The sequence below is a fragment of the Euprymna scolopes genome, chromosome 37 (genome assembly GCF_053919585.1).
Source record: "Euprymna scolopes isolate OS-2025 chromosome 37, ASM5391958v1, whole genome shotgun sequence".
Lineage (NCBI taxonomy): Eukaryota > Metazoa > Mollusca > Cephalopoda > Sepiida > Sepiolidae > Euprymna > Euprymna scolopes.
This window is the reverse complement of record NC_136518.1, coordinates 84544983-84572013: the sequence shown is the minus strand read 5'-3', so window position 1 is coordinate 84572013 and position 27031 is coordinate 84544983. Positions and strand designations below refer to the sequence as shown.

Below are 27031 nucleotides of genomic sequence, written 5' to 3'. Positions count from 1 at the left end.
GCCGACAAATATTTATGAAGATAATAGAGTAGAGAAAGACTAGTAATTTGTGTTCTCTGAGAAAATGGCTGCAGAGAACAAAAGAAATTATCCCCCCTGCTAGATTACAAAGTTTATTTTGAAATCCATCAGGGCAAGAAATGGCACCTCTTCAACATGTGACAGCAGTTCTCTATCTTAGGGTATTTAATAGACTTTTCTTTAATTTTGCTTTTTAACATTCTAATATAGTTCAGTTATTTTATGGACCTAACCGATAATTACCCCTAGTGACCTCAGATAAAATTGAAACCCTTATTAAAACTTATTTTAATGTTCTGTTAACATATTGATTTTGATAACTCACAAACAAACATTCATTTTTATATATAGATTTCTCACACTTCTCAAGAGGAAGCAATAAATAAAATCGGTGTTAAAAATATAACATTTTTGCTTAATATTAAAAAAATATTCAAATGAATGATGGAGTACGTAATTACCTCCACTGGACCTTCTGTAAAAAATTAAACATCCAGTGTAGCAGCAAGTCTTAGGAACATCAACCTAAAAGAACAGTTGGAAATGACTTATATATCATATATTACGACCACGCAATCCCTACAGCCACCTACCTTGAAAATGCTGCTGTGAAACCTGACAGTTATATGGAATCAGAGAGAGTTGCAACCTTGGTTGAAGTGAGTGTCCCTAACGATGGACGTCTGGACAGAGCTGAAAGGGAGAAACAAACTAAATATCAAGGTCTCATGTATGATATGAAAAGAAACTGGAATCTTAGGGAGATATCAATCATACCAGTTATCATAGGTGCCACAGACGTTATGAAGAAGAACCTGAAGTCCTACCTAACTAATATTCCTGGTGAATCAAGTGCAAAAGAGATCCAGACAACTGCACTTAAGGGAACAGCGAGGATACTAAAAAGAGCTCTCGGTTGGTTTCAATAAAAAGCAGGGCAATGTTGGCAGATGGTTTGGTTGTCCCATACCCAACATTACAATCTTCAAAGGAAGAAATAAAAAAAAACACACTCCTTGAAAATAGAATGCTAAAATCAGAAATTCTTTAATCTTCCCTGAATAAGTATCCTGTTATAATGGCACTATAAATATTTCTTCTTTTTTTTTTTTTAACTTGTTGTGAAAGGATTTTGTAAAAATCGACAAAGATGAAAGGCTTTCTTTTTTCTTTTCTTTTTTTTTTAATTGTAGATAGTAGATTTATATCGATGCCAAAATTCTTGACCTAAAAAAAAAAAAAATTATATTTGTAACTCATAACATATTGTGTACTTGTGTACGAAAAAGATCAGGTTATTTCGCTTGGATCATTTATTTTAATTTATAGACGTTGTTAGTCTTTCTCTGCTCTATAGTTATTTGCATAGTAAATGCTCATCTTGCCAAATGTCGACATTTGTATGGAATTTTAAACTGAAACTTTTTGTTTATTGTTTCATCAGCTATGGTTAGGTAAAAATATCAAGTCATGTACGATGGTATTATCTAGAAACACCAGTCGTGCAACAGAAGTCCAAAGACATAATCTGTTTTAACTGACAGTTTTAGCATATTTTTTTATTTCTTGTGTCAATCTTCAGTAGAGGTGATACTTACTTTTAATACAATTATTGGTCACCTGATAACAGGAACTCCCTCCCGTTCGTCTGTTTGTTCACTCTTTTCTCAATAACCACACCTTGGATTTATTTAAATTTTGCACAAACATTAGTCATGGTGAAAGTAAATTTTTTTTCCAGAACGGATTTACCGGGATAACTCTGGTTGCCCCCTCCCCCGGGGAGGGGGGCATTATAAGAGTAAAATTACCCCTAAAACGTTCATCTATTCATTTTTTTGCACTTTTCTCAATAACCATGCCTTGGATTTAAAAAAAAAATTTTCACAAACATTAGTCATGATGAAAGTAATTTTTTCATTCGTGGAAGGGGACCCTGCATGCTCAGCTTGTGAATTATTTACACAGCTGACAGAACAAGAACAAGTTACTCCTGCAAATTAGATAACAAGTTCTATTTAGAATTCTGTACGGATTCTGTAAGGAGCCATGGTATAGTGGAAAAAGTATTTGGTAAAATTCAGTTATAAAGTTACACTTAAATTACTTCTACCCAGTCATAGCTAACGGAACAAGAACATGCTACCCCTTGGATTAGAGTTCCGTTTGAAATTTTGTGCAGATTTCAGAGTTCAACAGAAAGGTTCAAGATACACTTGAAGATGGTCAGAGGCTACATTGAGTGAAACGTTGTGCAAATGACATTCAAGATGAGAACAGTCGTCAAAATAGTACGAATAATCAACCCGCGTATCAAAATTAAGAAATGCAGGTTCCCAGAGTTCAAGAAGATGCGCACGAGAAAAAGGTTGTCGGTAACATTGGTCCAAAATGTGAGATAACATTGGTCAAAATCGGAACAGTAATCTGAATGATACAAATGCCAATTAAATCTCTGCGTTGTCAATATAGATTAAAATTACAAAAATTTATTGAGTCCCATTTACATGTTGGTAGAGTATTTTAAGTGGATGAAGAGAAAAAAAAAAAAAAACTTGTAATAAACGATCGTTTTGTTATACTGCACCTCTTATGTGCCATGCGCTCAGAACTTGAATAAACTCGTTTTTATGGACATCCTCCTGTTTATCAAGAGATTCTCTTGAAATTATTACTCACGTTTGATAAGAAACAATATGAGTAAATTTTGTTTTTCAATCCTCAAAATCAAACTTCGTTCGATATATTTTCTCCCATGAACAAATGTTCCTAAAATGTGTTCCTTCCATCTGCTTATTTAGCATTGAAAATCTGATTTAAAATTTAACTGGCAGAAAGAACGACAAATTGACAATGTTAGAGTGATACCCCTACAGATTCTGACGATGGCATATTTCTGACATCATTTCCGGTAAGCAGGGTTTGCTTTCCTGTGAGTCTGAACTCAGAGAGAGAGAGTCGTGACATTACTTGTCCTTCAGTTGAGAGGAGTTCCCACTCAACTGACATACTTGTCTGTATTTCTGTTAATCCATTATTCATTTCACTGTTTTCGAGTCTTTTCATTATTCCCTTCAACATTTACACCACAACACACAGCTACTCATGGCGATATGTGGACGAATCTGAAACTAAAATATATCCTTATAATCAATTCCTCTTTCCAACCTTTTTCAGTTTTATCTCATCCAACTTAGGAATATCAATGGAATTTTGAACAGAATCCTTGATTTAATCCACGAGAATAGCATGTTCTCGTTCTGTCAGCCATGTAAAGGAGTCCTAAGTAATTCGCAGTTGTATTTTTGAGTGTTGCTGCACTGAGGATTGAACCTTCAGCTTCCAGAAGAGCATCACTTACAACTGAATTTTACCGAAAACTTTTATCTGTTATGCCATAGTTTCTTGTGAATTTTAAAAACAGGTTTAGATTTGATAACCCTAGAAGTTTAAACCCAGGGTATAGGGAGATGTTTGCAGGGCAGGAGACTTTTATGGTGTAGCCACATTGGAGGAATGGATAAAATTTTTCACAGATCAAATCAGTGAATATGAAACTAGCTGCTATATTTTAATAAAAACTATTCAGGATGGTGTAACATTTTTGATAATTTCGGGAAAGAACCCAAACTTCTCAAAAAAGATGTGTATGGTATGATTTCAGTTCTTAAGTTTCCAAGTGCTCAGATTCCTAGGATCCTTCAAAGTGTAAGTTTGTAATCCTGATGGTAGGAGCAGCAGGAAAGTAAGAGGATGACATACAGAAAGGATGAGGGGAGGAGTAAGAGGAAAAGAGAAGTAAGAGGAAACTTGCGTTTTTTTAATTTTTGAGATGAGGATTGATTAATCATATTTGGATTCTTTGGACTAATATTCTTACGTTTCCGTCGATGTAGCATCCAATTTTCTTTAGGTGTATCTTGTCACACTCTGGGAATTTTTCTGTTGAACTTGCGAATCTACATAGACTTTCCAACGGAACCCTTTATTTAATCTATGGAGGTAACGTTCAGTCTGCCATGAGTGGTTAGAAGTTCTAAGTAATTTGCAATTGTATTTTTGAGTTTTACCCACACTGAGGATTGAACCTTTAACCTCTAGTTGTAAAGTTACTCTTCAGAGAGGGGGGGGGTCAATGCTTATTGTGGGTAACACTCAAAAATACAATTGCAGATTACTTAGGACTTCTACCCAGTAATGGCTGATGGAATGAGAGCATGCTTTCTTAGCACTGCACACCTGTGGAACTCTGTTCCGTCTGCCTGCTTCCCAGCTGACTACAATTTGGATGTCTTCAAGTCCAACGTTAACAAATTCTTAATGAACCGCCCCCTTAATTAAACACTTCATCAAATCTCCACACTAACGTAATGTACTTGCAATAATCCTTATCCCTGAGTGGCTTCCGGGCCTTGATAAGTGGTGACCACTGTGTAAAAAAAAAAAAAAAAAAAAAAAAATGCTAACCCTGAGATTTAATAAAAAAGCTGTTTGAAATTCCATGATTATTTCCGGAGTTTGACCAGATAAACCTTGAGGATTGGAGGTTACTGTCAAGATTAGAGCAATATAGTCTGAAGAATCCAAATAATAAAAAGAGAAAAAGATAACGTTTTCCATCGTCCGTGATCACTTTATTTAAAGAAATTAACAGTTACTTTCATATATCAATATACTAGCTAGGTGCCTGGCATTGCCCAGTTGTAAAATATGCTTAAATATGATATTTTATTTATGCAAATTTCATATTTTTTATTATAGTCTCTATCAATTATCTTGTACCCAATATATAGTACTGATTAAAATTAAAAAAAGACTTCGATGCCATTGGCTAGAATAGAAACCAAAAGATAATACTCGAGCTTTAGTTATCGTTTGAGCTATCGTCAGACAGATAAGAAATAGTTTGCAGACTTTAACGTATATAAATGTGCATTTGTGCTTGCATACAAGAGCACTTGCGCCGACCAAGTTTAATTTTTTTTTTTAATTTTAACTGTTTAGCAGCTATTTTTACCGACTAAAACCCATAAAATAATGGCCCGCAAAAAATGAAATTATTTGACCGGCCTCACGCCACTCTACAACCTTGCGTCTCTGAAATGTTTAAAAAAATTGGAGACAGACACGCAAACATAGTGAGTTTTATAAATTAGGTTTTAATGATTTATAATTAAATATCTGTCATGTTAAAGTGAACACATTTTAATCTCTTTTCCTGATATTTTTGGATGAATCCTTTTTAAATGAAAATAATATTCCGTCCATGAAAATAACATGGATTCCCACAACCAAGGTAACCCATTACTTCTCGTCTATAAAATAGTGATTTTTTTTTTTTTTTTCACCAAAAAGAAAACTTGTTCTAGTTTCAATTAAAATTTAAAAATTGTTTTAACTACTGTTGACTAATGGAAGAGTTTAGAGCATATATGTATATGTACAGTGTGATGTATGCAAGTAAAACCTGAATAGTGAGGGTTGGGTACATGCGTTGCATGGCAACGAATTATCTGATATGGAGGTGTAATGTGAGTCTTAAAAACAGCTTTAGATTTGATGACTTCAGATGAAGATGAAATCTGGACAGTATCGGGAGATGTAGTATGAGACTTTGATGATGCAGTCATGTTGAAAGAATTGATGAGAGTTCTTTGGTTAGTAGATGCAGAACAGAACATTTTAGGTAGCAGGGTTTATTCACAGGGAAACATCAAGAATGACATGGGAGGAAATGAAGGGTGTATGGGACTAGAAACTGTGGAAGGAAAGAATGTACTAAAATATGTTGTCTCATAATCTGGAAGGTGAGAGTTCAATCCATGTATGAGGGAGTATGTTTTCATTTTCTCTTTCCTCCTGAAGTTAGTCCTGGGTAGATCACAAAAAATGCATCTCCTGGTGCGGCCCAAATTTGGGAGCTTTCGGAAATGTGGAGTCGTCCCTTTAATGTTTCGGCTCTGTTCTGGCCTCCTGTCCCCAAGTTGGTTAAATAGAATCTATCGTTTGCAGATCATCTTTTTATGATATGACTACAAAGCTATCCTACATGTGATATGATTGGCGTTACCCTTTCTCCAAAGTGTTGGGACGTGTGGGAAGAAATATGAAAAAAAAAAAAAAAAAAACAAGAGGAAAAAAAGTTTCAGAAACAAAGGTATAAAAAATGGACTCTAGAAAACCAATAGATAGGAAGTTGTTCACCAAGGGAGACAAAAGGAAGCTGAGGTGGAATTGTTGGTCAAGGTATCGTAATTTAATATGATTAGTTTAGGGTCACTTTTTCAGAGTGGTAATGAGTTTTACAACTATGATATACATCTGCGTGATGCAAACGCCCATCTACTAAATGTTTTTTTTTTTTTTTTTTTCCAAAACTATATCTCCGTATTTTAGTGTATGGTTTGATGATGGTTTAGGGGGTATTCAGATATGATGAGGGATTGGAGAATGTAGAGATATTTCTGTAGAAAAGAACCCAGAGCAACGCTGAGGTTATGGGATGGATGAGTCAAAATTAAGACCTATAAGATATTTTGGGTTATAATATAGCGATAGAAAAGGATTGAACCACGAGATGGTTTTGTCTTGCGTGTGACGAATGAGGACAGATGTTAGTTGGAGACGGTTAAATGTAAGCTGTGGCTCAGAGGAGATGGGGAAATAAATTGATCAACTGACCAATGAGTGTAACTTCGACAGACAACTAGGATGTGGACGTTCAACCTTAGAGGGTTCATAGTATCACACACATACACCCGGAGTGCAACTAATATTTACAGACAGTGTCGGAGTTTGTGCTTTCTTTGGAGTTATTTTATTTTTATTATATACTTGTGAACCTGTACCCCCCTCCCCTTTGACAGCCGTCAGTGTAAGAGATGACAAGACAGCCAGAAGAGAAAACCAATGAACATAACTTCGACAGACAACTAGGATGTGGACGTTCAACTTTAGAGTGTTGATCGTATCACACATACACAATCGGAGTGCAACTAATATTTATAAAAAGTGTCAGACCTTGTGTCACCCCCACCCCCACCCCGACAGCCGTCAATGTAAAAGATGACAACACAGCCAGAAGAGAAGACCACAGAAACGGTGTTGGGGTCGGCAGCATTATAAAGCGAGGGATCATGTGGTTTTATTATCTACAAAATGGGTACGTTTTCAGCATAAAATGACCCAATTGCTGTTGACATGCCATAAAACCTAACAATCAGTCATCACACCTCAAAATAAATTTTTGTAACCGATATACTAGAAGAAACTTTTGATGTAAATAATTCCTTGAATGACACAAATCAATCCGACCGTGGCTTTGTTGCTATCTGACTGAGATATGTTCCCTTCAGTCTTAGAAGGTCCACACTCCCAGGCTTTATCTTCTCTCTGAGAAATGGTTAGTTTCAGGTTAATCATTTGAGATGCTCCTACCGAGACATGTCATCAGGGCTGCTTCTACATTTAAAAAAAAATTGTAGGTCAGAGTGCATTTATTCTAGTGCGCTGGTTTATTAACATTACACCTGATTTTCTTTCTAACTTCCCCTGAATGGGAAGTTAATATGTATGCAATTTAAACAAGGGTGACTTTTTTTTTTTTTGCTCCAATGTCAATATTTGTTAAAAACATTTTTAAAAAACAAACAAAAAAACTCTTTTTCCTTTTATTTTATTTTTTTATTAAAATTTTTTTTTTTTAATTTAAAGATTTTAATTTGTTTAAAAAAAAAATGATTTTATTTCATAATAGGAGTTTTTTAATTGTAAAATAATCATCTGAGAAGCAGCAGATAATTTTTTAACCACATAAACATAGTAAATAAGTACTTAAATTTATTAAAATTGACATAATTTTATGTCAATTTTAATAAATCTATCACAGGCATGCTTATATCGTTTTTATTGTTTGAAATAAATGTATCTATATAAATTTTTTTTCTCATTTCAGATTTTTATTTTTGAATTTTAATTGCTGATCAACAATGGCTCTATACCCTTCGTTAGAAGATATGAAAGTGGACCAAATTGTGAAGGTAAGCCTGGTTGATTGCTTCTCTTTAGGTGACATCTTAGCCTTTTTTTTTTTTTTCTTTACCCCTCAAAAAAAAAAATAAAAAAAATAGAGGCATATTGCCAGTTGGATGTAGGAGAGCTACTGATGTCTGTTCGCATTACATTTAAATTTCTGTAGGTTAGTATAATCAGGTAAGTGGAAAATGGGGAGAGAATTTCAAAGTCTAATAGTCCAAGGGAAAAGACTATGATGTAATGCTATTGCATGCGCTGGGCAATATCAATTCACCTTGCTTAAAAACAGGTGGAGTGTTTGACACAAGGGTTAAGAAAGTGCAAATTTTGGAGAAAAAAGTATGTTTTTATTGCTAATATGGGTGTATTTTTTTCTCAAATGAATTGATTTCTATTTCATTTGAGATGATGTAAAAAAAAATAAAATAATAATAATAATTTCTATTAACATTACCAAAATATTAATATAATATTTATACAGATAAATGCAAAAATTTTAATTTTGTGTTTGCAAAAAACGTACAACTGAAATATTATTTAAAACTAACAGAGGGAGGGGGGCATCTTACCGGTGGTAAAATATTTTAATTCATATGTGTATACACACAGGGTGCGAAGAAAGTTCCCGGTCTTGTAAAAATGTTAATTTAACAACTAATAAAGGATGAAATCAAACAAAAATCATCACAATATCGTAGTAACCCATTTAACATTTCTACTGAATTATTTTTCAATATGGCTGCCCTTGGTTGCAATAATTCTTTCAAGTCTTCCCCTGAAGCTCTTTACCATGTCATGGAGGGTTTCTTGGGGAATTTTGGCCTATTCTCGCGTAAGGGGTTTCTTCAGAGCTTTTGTATTATCATGAGCTGTAGTACAAGTCTCCTTCTCTAAGATGGACCAGACACAAAAGTCGAGAGAGTTTAAGTCTGGAGATGAAGGAGGCCACGTTTCCTTCCTCCAAAAAGCAGGAAAGTGACTCTCATCACAATCCTGCATTTTGTTTGCAGTGTGAGAGGGCACACCTTCCTGTTGAAATGTGAAGGGCCTACCCTTGAAAGACTTCTTCATTTGCAGGAGTAAAAATATTCTCGATGTATGAGTTTGTGTTAATTTTTGTGCCTTCTTTAAAAAAAAATGAGAAGTGATCGCCAACTCTCAGAGATGGCAACTGAAACCATTACTGAGGCAGGTTTTTGGCGATGGAAAACAGATTTCATGGAATAGGGAATGCTATCCATGTTCGTGCCATCCTTCATTCAATAAAAGAGAATCTTGATTCTTTCCAACCTCTTTTGTTTCTGCAATGTCGTCAGTTGTTGTCTGTTCATCATCTTCAAAGAGGACAACTTGAGATATTCTTTAACAATGGTTCTAATGCTTTCTTCATCAATTTCCAAGCTCCTAGCCATTTTCCTCATTCTTCTCTTGGGGGGGGGGGGTTCTCCTTATTTGCTCCCTAATGATCTTAATTTTGGATGATGTACGAGCAGTTCGGGGTTGTCCACATCTGGGTCGATCATCCGTTGTCCCAAGTTCTTTGTAGCGCTTTACCACATCCCAAACTGTCGACTTTGGGGCTTTTAAGAGCTTGACAATCTCTGGGTTTGTCCTTCCCACGCAATGTAGCTGGATGATAGCCTCACGTTGACTACTTTCTACAAAACAGAAATTAAATTTAGGAAAATTTGGAGCCGAAACATAAAAATATAAAAATATCTGCAAAGACAATGAACCAAAAATTGTCAAATTTAGAAAATAAATAATATCTTAATTTAATTTTGAAAATTCGATCGGGGTCTTTCTCCGCACCCTGTATATATATATATATATATATATATATATATATATATATATATATATATATATATTAATACATATTTTAATACATGCAGATTTCGTATTTATTACAAAAACAATTCTGGAGAATATGATGATTGACTTTACCGTCAATTTTGACATATGAGGTTCCGCCACAACTAAGTTGCTCGGAAATCCATACAGATGATTTGTTTATAGTGGTAAAGGCTTTGTGTAGGACCAACCACACTTTTTGGTATTCTAACCTTTGTCAATGCAGATGACTGCCACATGACATAGTATACAGTAGACTGCAGGTTTTTACTTTAGAGTTTCCTTCTCCTAGATGCATGTCTACTGAATATATATATATATATATATATATATATATATATATATATATATATATATATATATATATATATATATATATACTGATTTCAAGTGTTTAAAAAATAAAGTGACTTGGGTGCCATCAGCTAGAATTGAAACTAAAACAGCGCTCCAGCTGCATTCGCTACTGTTTGAGCTAATCCAACAGATAGATAAGAAAGTTATAAAATTAAACCACTTTCAGCTGCATCATTAGTTTCACACATGAGCAACCTAATAGAAATGTCAGCCAATTGAAATGAACGTTTTGCATTTCAACTTGCCGACTTCTGTACACATTATTCATCCATCCAAACAAAGATTTACTTTCTTGGTGTATTATTACTATTTCCTGTTAATTTTAGTGTTATCTGACCAATAGTTTAAGAGTTTATCAGTTAAATATTTACACACACAAAAACACATACATTCATCTGTTTTATTTATCTAGATTTTAGTTTCAAGTATTTCAAGTCGCAAACTTTGCGAAGCGACAGTTAGCGAAGTGACCTTTACGGACATAGCAGATGAAATAAGCATAAAACTTCACAAATTTAGTTTCTTGTTCAAATTATTTGGATTCTCCAAACTACTGTTTTCATTTTGAGTGTTTCAGTCAATGTTTTGGTCTATGTAACCTCAGACCTTTTTCAGGTGTATCTTGTCAAACTCAGAAATATCTGTACGAATTTTCGAATGGGACCCTTGATTTAATCATGGAGAGCAGCATGCTCTCATTCTGTCAGCCATAACCGGGTAGAAATCCTAAGTAATTTGCAATTGTATTTTTGAGTGTTGTCTGCACTGAGGATTGAACCCACAACCTCCAAAAGAGTACAACTGAATTTTACCAAGTACTTTATCCACTATATCACAGGTTCTTGTGGAGAGAAAGATTCCAGAGTTCGACAAGGTACACCTGAAAAAGTTCAGAGGTTATATTAACTGAAATTTTATAATGACACTCAAGATGAGAGCAGTAGTCCAAAGAATTCGAATAATCCAAAGAATACGAATAAGCAATCCTTATCTCAGAAATTGAGGAACTTGAATTGTTTTTTTACAGTTTTTTTTAATTTTTATTTTATTAATATTCATTGTCTATTATTTTAGATATTTCAACTTCTGTATTTATTCATTTATTTATTTATTTATTTATTTATTTTAAGTAGAGGTAATTTTCAATTTTCTAGTCAGCTAAAAACTCCTGATGCCATTTAAAAAAAAGAATGAAAGAAAAAAAAATTCAGACTACTAATACGTGTAACAATTGCATATTCTTTGACATTTGAAAGAATGTCATCCTTGGTACTCATTTTTTTTTTTTAGTATTTCTTTATTTTATTTAGAATTTGAATCATGTGATGTGCTTTTCTCTTCCGTGTATCTTCCTTTTATACCTACTTTATTTTAAATGCTCTACAAATGGAGTATAACACTACGGAAATATATATATCACAACAGATTTATCTACTTAAACAAAACTTTTCAGTGGGTGGCACGCGTACAGTACATCCGATAAAACATCCTGTCACAAGACACATTATCAATTATGTAAAATTTATTTCAATGACATATATTTAAAAATTCAATGAAGATTTATTATCTAGTAGCAGGGCTATCCGGTGTCACCTAGGAACACTAACATTTTACTTAATATTGTGATTTGATGTATATATTAATTTTTAGAATAAAATTGGAGTGAAAACACTTTTGCCATGATAAAGTTCGAACTCATAACCTCTTCCTTTTACTATGCAGTGTTAACTGTTTAATCATGTCCATCTTACATGCTGGCATATGTTGGACAGCTTTCAGAAATTAACTGCTTACTTCTCTGCACAGGTCTTTATTTATCCATCTTTCTCTCAAGTCAATCCTTATCATTTCTTCCCATATTTTCCTTGGTTTTCCCCTGCCAACTGGTACTACTATTTCAAGTGTTCTATATCCTACTAACCAAGAACTTTGATCCATTCTTTTAATGTGACCAAACCATCAGTCTTCTGTTCACACACATCTCTCTATACTGCCCAGATTTAATTTACCTCTGAGGCCATCAGATTTAAGCTTGCTTTTAAAATTCATTACACATCCATTGTATCTTTTTTTCACATTTCTTTCTATGCAACTCTAACTGCATATTTATCCCTACTGTATATTTTATAACAAATTAGGCACAAGGTCAATACATTTTGGGGTGAAAAGGTGGGATGGAAATTGTGCTGGTATATAATCTACTCTTAAACTAGACGCTTATACCACGGAAGTGGTGATACATAAAAAGAAAAATGAAGTAGCCAAAATTGTTTTTGGAAGGCGCTGTATTGGAGGACATGAAGTCATTCGTCTACTTTGGTTTCATTATTTTTCCATCTTAACGGGATACAGCGGATGTCGATTATGCTATTCGGCTACTATATAATCCCTAGTGTGAGTGTAAAGAATATATTAGCGGTTAATCTATATATCTATAAAAGTGAACGTATCTGTGTGTGTGTATCTGTGTACATTTCCCTACACAATAACTCTGTCAATTTTAAGTCTACAGACTCAAAATTTGATATACAGGGGTACTGAAATTCTAGCCAAAAGGGATGAGACTACTGCCTTCTCTCCTGGACCAGTATTCTGCCTACCTGGATTTATAACCCAGGAAGACATTGTATTCCTTCCGATAATGGACGGACTACCCAGGTTGTATCAAATTCCCTTTTCCTATAATTATTTCCACATAATTATCATTCACCACTTAAAAAACTATTTTCAATATTTGTGCTGAAAAGCAAAATAAGTGTCTATTCACAGCTGAACATTTTACTAACCGCATTTCATTTCCTCTGATGATATGAGCCTTTATTGAAAATCCAGCAAATAGTTAATAAAACATGTTAAAAAACACTTTGAAAACGAGTTAAAAACATATTTAATCTGAAAAAGAAACACTTAATAAGTGGATAGTCTTTAATCCACGTAGTTTCAAAGAAATACTTTCCTTCTCATCAGAGAGTAGGAATTAGCAAAATGTGGGATCGGATTTTGCATACAAAAGTATTTGATGAAACTGCAAGTAAGTCAAAGATCTTACTTGATAACAAAAAGTGAAACAGAGGGAATATGGTGAAGAAAAAGCTGATTTGACGTGAATGGATAGTCTGGTGAAAGGTAAATTATCCAATGACGGTAAAATCCAAAAATATAAATTCAAGAAAGTTAATTGAATTTCCATTCGCACAAGTAAAATCCAAGGAAATCACGTAATTGGAAGATGGTCCAAAATAATCCAAAAGGCCAAAATCCATGGAATAATTCACAAATATGTACAAGGAAAAGAGGAAAAAATTCCAATAATATTAATAAAAGAAAAATAAGATATGCGTTTGACACGGCTGCTGATATATAATGTAATTAAGATCAGGGAAGAAGAGAAAAAAATCAGTGAAGAGAAAAAGATCAGTGAAGAAAAAAAATTAAATGGTGATAGAATTAAATATAAAATAGAAAAGCAAATGTCAAAATGACCCAGACAAAATGATGTTAAAAGGCACGAAAAATATAGGGCAAAAAATAGGTCAACTGAAATGTACAGGTTATTACTTAAGAAAATGTCAGCAAGAGTTGTTAAAAGACACTAAATGGAAAAAATAAATAAATTAATAAATAAAAAATAAATAAAATAAAAAAATAAAAAAAATTAAAGGGGAGAGGATGGCCGGTATCTGCAAATTCCAGATAAAGCAAGTAAATGCATATAGTAAATTTATTTTATATAAAATGGGTTAAGAAATTCCAACGAAAGAAAGATGTATATTTTAATAAGCGGGTAGTCACCAACAATGTGTATTTTTTTAACATTATTTTATTATTCCGTTTCTTGGTTTTTCATTGAGAATTATGTTTGGATCATTGTAATAATGTTTTTAAGTCATTGAAATCGTTTTTATGCGTTTCAGACGTTCTGTAAAGCGTCCTCGTCAGAAATTATTTTCAAATGTGTTGGAGATGTAAAAATGGCATTTTCGTAGTTCATTTGAAGTGTTTCCAAGGGGTGGAGGCGTGTAAGTGTCTATTATTCATTGGCATGTTCAATTTTTATTACTCTTTTATTGGGCTTGTTGAGGCCACCGCTGACCTCGGCTGTAGTCACTTTTGTGTTGTGTTTCTCTCTCTCTCTCTCTCTCTCTCTCTCTCTCACTCTCTCTTTCTGCTTGTGTTTTTTTTTCCTTTAGGGTAGTGTGTGTGTGTGTGTGTGTGTGTTTTCTTTTATTGGTTTGAGAATGTGTGTTCTGTTTTATAGTATTATGAGGTTATTTGTTTCCCTACGAAGGTGGCTGTGATCCAAGGTCGTTACTAATGTGTATGTGTGAGGAGGGGGGGGGACCAGCTCTTCTGAAATAAGGGTAGGGGTGCTTTCATTCTATTTTGATATTTATTTTTTGGATTCTTGGATTTTAGTATTGTGATTTTTCGTTTCAGTCTTTTCGGGTATTCCTTATATTATGTTTGTTTAAATTGGGGGGTGTATTTAAAAATATGTATAGGGGATTTTTTAATGTTTCTATTTATTTGTCTCCTGATGTGGGTATGGCCAGACCCAGGATCGGTTCCTAGTGTGAGGAAGATTTTGTTTCCCAGAGGGGGGGGGGCAATTGAAGGGGGTATAGGTATGGGAGGGGGATGATAGAAGGGATGATAGTTGTCTCAGTCATGAGGGGGTTCTCCTCCACTAACTGAGGAGGGAGCGAGGTGTTGGAACAGATATTATACTATGGTTCTAGGTGTTTCCTAGTGTTGTTGGTTTCGAGGTTAAGTAGGGTTGGTATTGTTCAGTGTGTTGTATTAGAGATAGGGGTGTTATTTCTGTGTGTGGTTGTATGCGCGCACATGTGTGTGTTTTAATGTGTAGGTTCTGATTTATGTGTGGGTGTGTATATGTATATGGATGTGCATGCGAGTGTGCCTTGCATTTCATGTTTTTGTGTGTTGATATTAGGCTCTGTTCAGTTCAGGAGTGAATTTGGTGATGAAGTTTTTTTCCTGTGTAAGTAAATAAAAATAATTGTCTGTTTGGAAGATTGGCATTATTTTGAAGCTGTTTCCACTGCATGTGTGTACGTGTTTTGAAACATAGAGGTGTCTGTTATCTGCAATTTTGATGTTGCTCTTATGTAAGGCCACTCTATTGTTGAAATTTTTGGTGGCGCCTATGTAGGATTTGTTGCATGCTGTGCATCTTAGTGCATATACTACATTTCTGGAGGTGCAATTTAGATCCTTTTTTATTTTGAATGTTTGTGCTGGGTTTTTGAATGTGTATGTGTTACCTTCTATTATTATGTCACATACTCCACATCGCGGTTTGTTGCATTTTGTAACTCCTTTTGTAGTATGTGGGACGAGTTTTGAGGAAGTTAGGATGTGTTTTAAGTTTTTGGGTTGGCGTTTGCTTTTTATTATTTTTGTTGTTTTAAGTATGTTGTTTAGTTTGTCGTTCTGATTGAGGAGGATAAGGTTTTTTATTATCTGTGTGAATAGTTTTGGGTTGTTTGTGTTGTGTGTGGAGACGTGTGCTAAAATTTGTTCTTTGTTGTGTTCTTTTGGGGTTCTTAGTTGGTCTATTGGAATTTTTTCAGCCAGTTCAATACCTTTCTGTATTCGTGGTAGTGGATATCCTCTTTTCTGCAGTGTTATTTGTAGTTCATTCAGTCTAGTTGAACGGAGGTGACTGTCTGTTACTATGGTGCAGACTCTACGTGCTAGGGCGTAGGGTCTTGATTTTAGACAGTTTTTAGGATGGTGGCTTTTGAAGTGGAGGTATTGTTGGGTGTCTGTGGGTTTGTGATAGATGTCTGTGATTATGTTGTTGTTTTTTTATTGTTACTAGGGTGTCTAGGAAAGGTAGTTCTGTGGGGGTTTGTTCTAGTGTGAACTTGATTTTTGGGTGTAGATTTTGTAGCAAAGTGTGGAGTTCTTTGATATCCCCCCATGAGGTTCTCCAGAGGATAAAGCAGTCGTCTAGGTATCTTTTCCAAGATTTTATGAAGAGTGTTTTCATATTGTGCCCGTACTTTTGCTCTATCATAAAGGGTCTCTTCTAGGAAGGCGAGTGTGAGAGTGGCATATGTCGGTGCCATTTTAGTACCCATTGCTGTGCCTAGTATTTGGATGTAGTTGTCTTTATTGAATTGGAAGGAGTTGTTATTGAGGATTATGTCGATGCTATCAATCACGAATTGTTTATTGAATCTGGGGTGTAAAGTCTGTGTATGTTTGTCAATCCAATATGCGATAGCTTCTTTTCCTAGATTGTGGGGGATATTGCTATATAGGCTGCTAACATCGAATGTGGCTAGCCCAATAAAAGAGTAATAAAAATTGAACATGCCAATGAATATTAGACACTTACACGCCTCCTCCCCTTGGAAACACTTCAAATGAACTACGAAAATGCCATTTTTACATCTCCAACACATTTGAAAATACTTTCTGACGTGGACGCTTTACAGAACGTCTGAAACGCGCGTAAAAACGATTTCAATGACTTAAAAACATTATTACAATGATCCAAACATAGTTCTCAATGAAAAACCAAGACACGGAATAATAAAATAATGTTAAAAAATACACATTGTTGGTGACTACCCCCTTATATATATATATATATATATATATATATATATATATATATATATGAGGGTCGTGCAATAAGTAATGCCCCTGACCCACTTCCCATAGCAGTAGAGCAACAAAACTTGGCATAGTTATTAGTCTTTCTCTACATAAGGACAACGCAGAGTTATGCATTTCTCCCATCATTTGATGTGGTTCTTTTTTTTCTTTTTCTTTTTTTTTTACATAGACATCACCACATTATCAAAGCCAAGAGGCCACTCAAGGATAAGGGTTAAAGCGTGTACAGTAGAAATTGGACAATATAGTAATCATTAGTAATGGAAATTCGATAAATTTGTTAACTTATATGGAATGGCTTATCAAGAACTTGTTTACGTTAGACTTGAAGACAACCATATTGTAGTCAACCGGAAAGCAGGAAAACAGAAGACAATTCCGCAGGCATGCAGTTCTAAGAAAGAAGCTTTGTTCATGGAATCTACGTTTAGGTTTAGGCACAGATAAAGAGTGGGGGGAATTATTGGTAGTGTTTTCAGCTAGACGAGTGTTTCTTGTGAAAGTTTGGCGAGGGGGGACCATAGACTGAAGCTCAGTCGAACACTTTCCATGAAAATAACGATAAAGCAGAGACAAACTCGCAACATTTCTTCTGTGAGATAGAGGTTGCAGGGAAGAGAAAAGGACATCTCCTACGAGGCTACAAAGTCTATTTTGAACTCTATCAAGCAGGACAAGTCCTTTCTAGCAGCTCCTGCCCAGATGTAGCAACAGTATTCCATCCTTGGACATACCTGGCTCTTATATAGATAGAGAATTGCATCAGCAGTGAGATATCTACTGGATTGATAGAAAGATCCCACCATTTTTCCAGCAGCCTTGGCAACAGATTTGATGTACGTGTTCCATTTAAGATCAAGAGTAACGGTCAAGCCCAAGAGCTTGTCAAAACTTGAGGCCTCCTGAAGATAAGAGCCATTCATTTCAATTGATGCCAGATGTGGATCAGAATGTTGATGATGTAAAGAGAGAAGCTCGGTTTTAGATGCATTAAAAGTAGCTCTGGAGACCGTTTTTGTAGAACACCCCAAGTTGGTCCTCCAACCACGATGTGACTTCAGAAATCAAGGCTGCATCATCTGGGAAACGCTTTCCTTTCAAAAACAACTTCATGGCTGGGAAGAGGTGAAAGTCAGAGAGTGCAAAGTCAGGAGAGTAGGGAGGATGGGCTTAGGTTTCATAACCACACGCCCGTGCTTCTGATCTGGCGACATGCGAGTTGTGAACCGGAGTGTTGTCCTGCAGGAGAAGGGTACCTTTGCAGATCTTGCCCCGCCTCTTGATTTTGATAGCTTTCCTTAATTTCCTCAAAAGTGAAGCATAATAGGCTCCTGTAGTTGTGGTACCCTTTGCCAGGAAATCTGTCATCACTACTCCGTCCTGGTCCCAGAAAACTGTGAGCATAACTTTACCAGCGCCCTTGCCTTCTTTGGAGATGGTGATTATAAGTGCTTCCACTGCATTGACTGGACTTTGGTCTCTGGATCATAGTGATGGACCCAGGTTTCATCCTGTGTAATCAGTCATTTGAAAAACTTTGACTCATCTTCTTGGCACATCTCCAAATTCATCCTCGAGCACTCGACGTGTTCTCGGTTCTGGAATGGTGTGAGCAACCTGGGAATCCATCTGTCAGACACCTTATGCATATGCAAATGGTCATGAATGATAGTTTCCATAGACCCTGTACTAATCTTGACATCTTGGGCTATTTGGCGAATAGTAATGCTCCAATCTTCCAAAATGGCAGCCTCAACTTGACGGTTAGATGCCTCATCAATGGCAGAAGTTGGTCAGAGCCATTACATTGCACGCCCCTTGTATATATACTAGATACCCACATCAAAGACCTGTGACACTTCAGGCCATGAGTTGTCTGTTTTGTTTTAATGGTTATCATTCTTTTGTTAACTTTATTAGTCATTACAAAGCATCCATATCCCCTCCCCCCACCCTGATGTCTTCCACCTTTTTTTAGTGGATGACGTCATCGATTGTGCAAGGAAGTCAAGTTAATGCTGCATAATTCAAAACGACAGGTGGTTTATTTATTTCCTTTTTTTTTTTTTTCATTAAAGTTTGTGATAATTTTCTTTTCGATTATTATTCTATTTGGTAAATTCTCATTAAAAATAATCTCACCTTGTTTTTTAAAAAAAACATCTGTTTTCTCCCCCCTCGCTCATGTTTTATTAGATAAAAAGAATTTCACGTAAAAGTATCACAGGTGGCGTTATTATTCGCGTTTCACATTATGATTAAATTAAATTTTTGCTTAAACATTTGCGCATAAAAAACAACTGATTTTGTGTCTGGAGGTTGACAAAATATATTGCTGTGACAAAGCATATTTGACTTGTTTAATTCTTGTGTAATTCGAACCTGGGACAGTTTTTGTTAATTAAAGACCACACACGTGTATGTAATTAACACACGTGTATGTAATTAAGACACGTGTATGTAATTAACACACGTGGTGACTGTATTTTGAAATGGAGTTTCCGTTTTATTTTGGCATTTAAAAAAATACAAGAGGTAGGTGGAACTTTTTTGTTGTTAAATGTAAATATGGCATAGGAAAATAGGATTTAAGGTTTGTAAATTAAAATTTACGTGAAGTTTATTTTTGTCAAGGAATATAAGACAAAATTTTAAAAAGTTTTCTTAGTTCATGGAGTTTCAATGTATGGTTCATATCATCAGGAGACATCATTATCAAAATGATATTCATAGACAGTCTATAAATTCTTCTGATTAGCATATGAATTAGAAACTAAAAAAAGGCAATTGTAGCTCCACTGGTTTATTGAAGAAAATTTGGCCTTTTAAAGTATTAAAGTGGCTCCCAGAAAAGGCCATCTATCTATCCATCTCTCTCTCTCTCTCTCTCTCTCTAATATATATATATATATATATATATATATATATATATATATATCTTCTATAAATATAAAAGCGAAAATGTATGTATGTATGTATGTGTGTTCGCTTTTTGTGTATGTCTACAAAAGGCTTTTTTTAAAAAACTTTTTATATCACATATAAATCGTAATATCTCACAGTTACCAACGAAGTTCGCCTGTCTATTTAATTTGCTCGATTTCGGGAAGATAAATATTAAACATTTGTTGCTCGCCGCATGTGGATTAGTCTTTTTCCTATAACATCTTGGGGGGGGGGAAGCGTTCAGCAGTAAATACTATCCCGCAGTCAAACTTGACCTCATTAACTCATTAAAATGGGCACCTGCCAAATCCAAGTAATTAAATAAATTCAAAGGTGTTTCTGTTAGCATCTCGCAGTGGGGCACGTTTTTTTTTTTTCACACTTTGATTTACAACTTTGCCTCAAGGGTTCAGGTTCGATCCTCATACTTACTTTTTTTTTTTAACCCCCCCCCACCTCTAAACACCCGGGTAACGCCGGGTACCCCTCGCTAGTATATATATAAAGACAAAAAGCCTGCGCGCATTTTTGTATGTCCAGCAAAGGCTTTTTTCACCGGATTCTCCAGGGGTGGGGTGGGGAGTTACTATGTTTCAGAACTTTTATATCATAGTGTCTTTTATATCATAGTGTCTTTTATATCATAATGTCTTTTATATCATAATGTCTTTTATATCATAATGTCTACAATTTGCGAACACACGTCGTATCTACATTTATTTACATTGACTTTTATAAAGTTCACGCTATTCCTTCCTCTTACGTGTTTGGGTTTTTTCATATAAAAGCGAATCTGAATCATAAGCGAAGACAGCTTCCCAGCCTTTCACGCCGGGACGTCCAGAAAGCAATTAGCTTTAATCAATCTGGATGAAACCCCTCATATCAGACAATTGCTATTCATTTGGACACTCCCTTTTTGTGGGGAGCTGATTTTCATCAACATCGTGGGGAAACAAACAAACAAACAAATAAATGAAATGGCGGAAAGCTGAACTGGCCTTCAGCCAACTTCATTTTTGCACCTGCTAGCAAGTCAACTTTTTGATTGACATTGCTAAATTTCAACGCTTTTCACTTCCTATAGCCTCGTAGCGTAGCAGTAAGATCTCGTGTTTTCTTTCACTTTCTTTTCCGCCTTCAGGTTTGTCACAGGTTTGAAACACTTTTTTTTTTTTTTTTTTTTTACACCTACAAACACCCGGGCAACGCCGGATACCCCCGCTATTTTTGAATAAATTCAGGAAATCCTCTGATTGGTCCAAAATATAGTTATTTGTTTTTATTGATTCAGATGGATGCCTGTGCAATTCTGGATGTGCAGAAACGAGTTTAAACATTTCATTTTGGATGCCGAGATGTAAACCTTGGTGACCACACTTTCAGGATATCATAAAAAATTGTTTTGTTATTTCATTAGAAGATTAACTTGTGTAATGGATTTTGCTCAAAATTGAATCTAGGATTCTAGAATAAGATTTAGTAGCACGGTTTCATTTTTAACTTTCATAAGAGGACATAAAAGTGGTGCAAACTGTTCGGTTCAGAATTAATTTTACCTGTCCTGGGACAAGTATTCTACTAGTAATAAATATAAATATATATATATATATATATATATATATTTATATAAACGTAGGGGTGTTCCAAGAGTAATGCTTTCTTTTTTATTGCACTCGAATGGATCAAAGAGGATTGGAAACTGCATCATTATGTTTACTACATTTGAAAGTTTCATCTCTCTGCTGCAGAGATTGACGGTGTGAGACTCTATGAAAGCAAACCTAGTCAAGGACGTGCTTCCGAAGCAGAGATGAGCCATTGAATTCCTAGCAAAAGTTTACTGAAAATGGTCGTGACTATGTAGATAGGTAAATTCTGGAACACAAAAGATCGCTCGTTTTAATGGTACCACTCCCGTCTTCGTGGCTCTTCAGTTTTTTAAGTTAAAAAAATATGAGGTGTTACTTTCTGAATGATCATCGTATATACATATATATACATATCCTCCACTATATATATATATATATATATATATATATATAGTGGAGGAATCTGAAATGAAGATTTCATAAACGATTTAAGATAATTTTGCTATTCCTTCTGAGCCTTGCTTCCTGCATAACATAAAAAATGTTTTTTAATTGAATAATGAACGTAAGTAGTACATATCCCCGACAAACCTGCTTAACAACAAAATCTCACCCCTTCACTGTTGAGATCCCTAAATGCCAAAAAGCGTTCTACTCTAATAGTTTCTTCTCTCGAACAGCTAGACTTCGGAATTCCCTTCCTACTATCTACTTATCTGACTGTACTAATATGCAAAAGTTTAAATGTAATGTGAATCAACATCTTAATCTTTCTTAGGCATGGTCTCAATAAGTAGCCCCTTACATCCAAGTGACGATATGCCTTGTTAGGGGTGAACGTGAGAAACAAAAAAAAAAGTAGATAGTCACACAGTTCATATGAAAATTACTTACACCTGAAAGTATCCTGTACCTCTATAAGGTCACCATTCACCCATGTATGGAGTACTGTTGTCACATTTGGGCTGGTGTATCTGTTGGTCTCTCACTCCTGGACAGGGTTCAAAAGAGAGTCGCCAACCTGATAGGACCTGAACTGTCATCTAGGCTTCAGCCTCTGTCCCATCGATGAAATGTTGCATCCCTCTGCCTGTTCTACAAGTACTTTAATGGTGAATGCTCTGACGAACTACAAGCACTTGTACCTCCTCGACATAACTACCCCCTGACAAACCCGACAAGCTACTAAATCTCATTCCTTTACAGTAGAGATCCCTAGGCGTAAGAAAACCTTTTACTCCAATAGTTTCTTCCCCAGAACTGCAAGTCTTTGGAACTCCCTTCCGGGATTCTGCTTTCCCAACTGTACTGATATGCAGAAGTTCAAGTGTAATGTGAACAAATGTCTTCCTACTCATCTCCCTTCATAATGCCCCCGCAAATTATGTCTTTGATAGTAGCCCCCTACTTCAAAGTGGCACTGTGTTTTGTTTGGGGTGAAAATTGAATTTTAAAAAAAAAAGATTGACTCCATTGACAATGTGTGAAACCTGAACTCTGATCCATTATTCATGCAATCTCGAAGCTTTCTCATGTCTATGCATAAACGAACGACATTAACTTAGAACCATTTAAACTGAGATGTTAATTAAAAATGGACATTGAGGTGTCTTTTCTGTTTTAAGCGTTTTCTTTTGTTCTTATACAAAACATAATCAGTGTTTAATTAAAACACTTGAATCATTGTTAGATGCAGCTATGTTGAACACTTGATTCCCGTGTAAGTATTAATTTACTTTTAGCCTATCTGATCATTTAAATAAACAGCTTTTTAATGATATTTTTACACCTTTTTGTAAACCTGTTCTTCATTCATTCATTTGATTAACAAAGAAGAAACGCACAAACGATTGCCATTTACAAGGTGGGAAAAGTCGGCGAGAATTTAGGGGTCTATGTTCAATGGGAAATTATGCAGGGGGAAAACAGTGGAGGTCTGACCAGCGTGTGTCCACGGCCGCCTTGAAGCCTTGTAGTGTGGGCTGGTTTACAGCCTCGTTGGATAGCTGGTTCTACAGAGATACCACTCGAAACGAGAACGCTGTTTGGCATCGAAGCCTCCGGAACCTTCCAAGGTAGACCTTTTTCCGTGTGTCCACGGAGCCCGTGATCTGGGGCAGGGGTGAAGAACAGGTCCCAGTCCAGGCTGCACTGTCCATGGAAGATATTGAAGGCAAGGATGAGGTCGTTTCAAAGCCTCCTGCTCTCAAGGGAAAAAAGATTTAGAGCCCTTAAACGTTGTTCTTTTTATATGCAAGCATCCTACATGCGTGCTATTTTATTTTACATCAGTAAGTTCTCAGAAATCAAGAGCCCCCCACCTTTCTGGTGCTAACTTTTGATTTTAATATGAGATATAAAAATATCCAAGTGTTAAGATTCTCCATCTTTCAATTTTTTTTTTTTTTAACTTTGATCTCTTAGCAGCTATTTTTACTGGCTAAAGACCAAATTGAATTTGTTCCACAGGCCCAAATCCCCTATATGTCAATGTTTAAAGTCTGTAGACCAAAAATCAATATGAATATATATAAGATCATGGCTTGTGAATTCTGTGATAGAAGCATTGATTGAATTTTAAAATAAAATACATATGAGATACGTTTGAAAGCCAAATTACAATGCAATGTTTTGAAAATTTAACAAATATTTATTTGTTTAATTTTAATATTTTGGAGTTATACTCCTTTCTTAGAATTTTATACACTTTGAGAAAAAAAAATGTATAAAATTCTAAGGAAGGAGTATAACTACCAAATATTAACTCTTATAATTTTTTTTGTTTTTTTGTGTGTATTGATATTCATATTAAAAGCCCTTTTTTCTATTTAGTTATTTATTTGCTTCCCCACTGAGCAAATTAGGCACAAGGCCATTTTTTAATGTGGAGAGTGAGGGGAGGGGGACCAGTTCCCCCCAGGTGGAAGTGGGTAGTGACAATTGGTATGAAGGGTTTCCCTTACATTAACCAAAACTGATTGCCCAAGAGCAATGGTCTGATATGTGGCGTTGCCCTCACATATAACTTTGATTGCAGTATCTGCCAGAACAGATGGTATTTATTTGCTCCCCCACCGAGCAAATTAGGCACAAGGCCGATTTTTAATGTGAGGAGTGAAGGGAGGGGGAAGGGAAAATGGGGACCAGCTCCCGAGAGGTGGGAAATGGGAGCTGGTTAAAGGTCAGGCATGTGGGGTTGCCCCCACATCTGGTCTTTGCTAGTCATAGCTAGTCATAGCTAGTCATAGCCTGCAGCATCTGCCAGAACAGATGGTATTTATTTGCTCCCCCACTGAGCAAATTAGGCACAAGGCCGTTTTTAATGTGAGGTAAAAACCAGCTCCCCTAAAAGTAGGCAAAAAGGGGGCACTCTGGTTACCAAAAATAATAATTGTCCCAGTATAGAGGGTTTCCCCTCCATTGACTGGTACAAATTATCTTAAGTGCAGCATCTGCCAGAACAGATACTACACTTTGATAACAAAAAGATCTTGACCCAAAGGCAAAGAAGAAAAAAGGTGAACCTTTTTTCTATTATTTAAAAAGAAAACACAACTTTGTTATATATGGATTGTGGAATTGCATTCACTAGCAAAAGATCTAGCTAATTTTCATATTCTTTTAAACATTCATTTTAATTAATTCCCTATTAATTTTTTTCGGTTTTCTTATGAGATGATCATCTTTAGTCAACTATTACATGTAATTATATTCATGCAGATATTCTACATGATTTATACTTGCATAATATTTGCGTAAAAAGGTTATAGTAAACACAATATGCGAATACGAGGGGCATGCAATAAGTAATGCCTCTGAACCACTTCCAGTTGTCTGATCTAGCTGAAATTTTGCATGTGCAATGATTTATATCTCTATGGGTTATGTGGTAAATTACAGCTCTGAACTAATTGTGGTTTCCGTTTTACAGGTGTTTGAACTGAGTCAGGTGTGAAATGGAGCCTGTTGAATGTCGAGCAGTGGTCCGGTTTTTGTATTTGAAAGGACGCATACCACAGGAGACTTTTGATGAAATGAAAGAAACTTATGGTGATAATGCCCCATCATATGACCTTGTAAAACGCTGGCATCATAAATTCAAACATGGCCAGAAGTCTGTGGAAACAGCTCCCAGACCTGGTCGCCCCCCCCCCCTTCTGCCATTGATGAGGCATCTATCCGTCAAGTTGAGGCTGCCATTTTGGAAGATCGGAACATTACTATTCGCCAAATAGCCCAAGATGTCAAGATTAGTACAGGGTCTGTGGAAACTATCACTCATGACCATTTGCATGTGCATAAGGTGTCTGCCAGATGGATTCCCAGGTTGCTCAGAAGCGAGAACGCGTCGAGTGCTCGAGGATGAATTTGGAGATGTGCCAAGAAGATGAGTCAAAGTTTTTCAAAAGACTGATTACACAGGATGAAACCTGGGTCCATCACTTATGACCCAGAGACCAAAACCCAGTCAATGCAGTGGAAGCACTTGTAATCACCACTTCCAAAGAAGGCAAGGGTGCAGCAAAGGGTACCACAATTACAGGAGCCTATTATGCTTCACTTTTGAGGAAATTAAGGGAAGCTATCAAAATCAAGAGGCGGGACAAGATCAGCAAAGGTACCCTCATCCTGCAGGACAACGCTCCAGTCCACAACTCGCATGTCGCCAGATCAGAAGCACGGGCGTGTGGTTATGAAACCTAACCCCATCCTCTCTACTCTCCTGACTTTGCACCCTCTGACTTTCACCTCTTCCCAGCCATGAAGTTGTTTTTGAAAGGAAAGCGTTTCCCAGATGATACAGCCTTGATTTCTGAAGTCACGTCATGGTTGGAGGACCAACTTGGGGTGTTCTACAAAAACGGTCTCCAGAGCTGCATCAAACGATGGGAGAAGTGCATAACTCTGGGTGGTTCCTATGTAGAGAAAGACTAATAACTGTGCCAAGTTTCGTTGCTCTACTGCTATGGGAAGTGGGTCAGGGGCATTACTTATTGCACGCCCTTCGTATATATTTGTTTAAAAAAATTTTCCTACTAAACTTATCCATCAGTTTTTGGTTTACAGACATGAAACTTAATCTATAGGGTATTCTTTGAGTTTTAGCCGGGGGAAAAATATAAAAAAATGGAATTTGCTAGATGAAGGTCGAACGACAGCATTACGAATATGCATGCATAACGTAATAGCTATTGGTTCATGTTTTAATTTTTAGTCTTGCTGAAAACATGTCTTCATAGCTTAGGCATTAACGTCAAAGGAAAAAGTAAATTGTAAGCTAAGCGTACTTTACAACCAGGCAATGCCGGGCAGCCTGCTAATATATATATATATATAAGGCTGGTGCATCTACCACTAGTCTCTCTCTCTCTCTCTCTCTATCTCTCTCTCTCTCTCTCTCTGTCTCTCTCTTAGATAAAAGTCCAAAAAAGAGTTGTCAATCTAATCGGTCCCACATTATCAACTAAGCTCAAGCCCCAGTCTCATCACCGCAATGTTGTATCACTGTGCCTGTTTTACAAATATTTTAATGGAATATGTTCTGATGAACTCGTTTCACATGTACCCCCTCGACG

At 35.9% G+C, this 27031-nt stretch overlaps 1 protein-coding gene across 2 annotated transcripts in view; it reads left to right on the top strand.

Annotated features, from left to right (window-relative positions):
* Positions 1-27031, top strand: part of LOC145261267 (syntenin-1-like) — a 114854-nt gene that overhangs the window by 57599 nt on the left and 30224 nt on the right. For both annotated transcript variants that reach the window (XM_080119710.1, XM_080119711.1), the window contains exon 2: positions 7976-8060. In XM_080119710.1, coding sequence (XP_079975836.1) covers positions 8010-8060 — 51 coding nt within the window. In that variant the 5' untranslated portion in view covers positions 7976-8009. The remainder of the gene's footprint in view (positions 1-7975; positions 8061-27031) is intronic.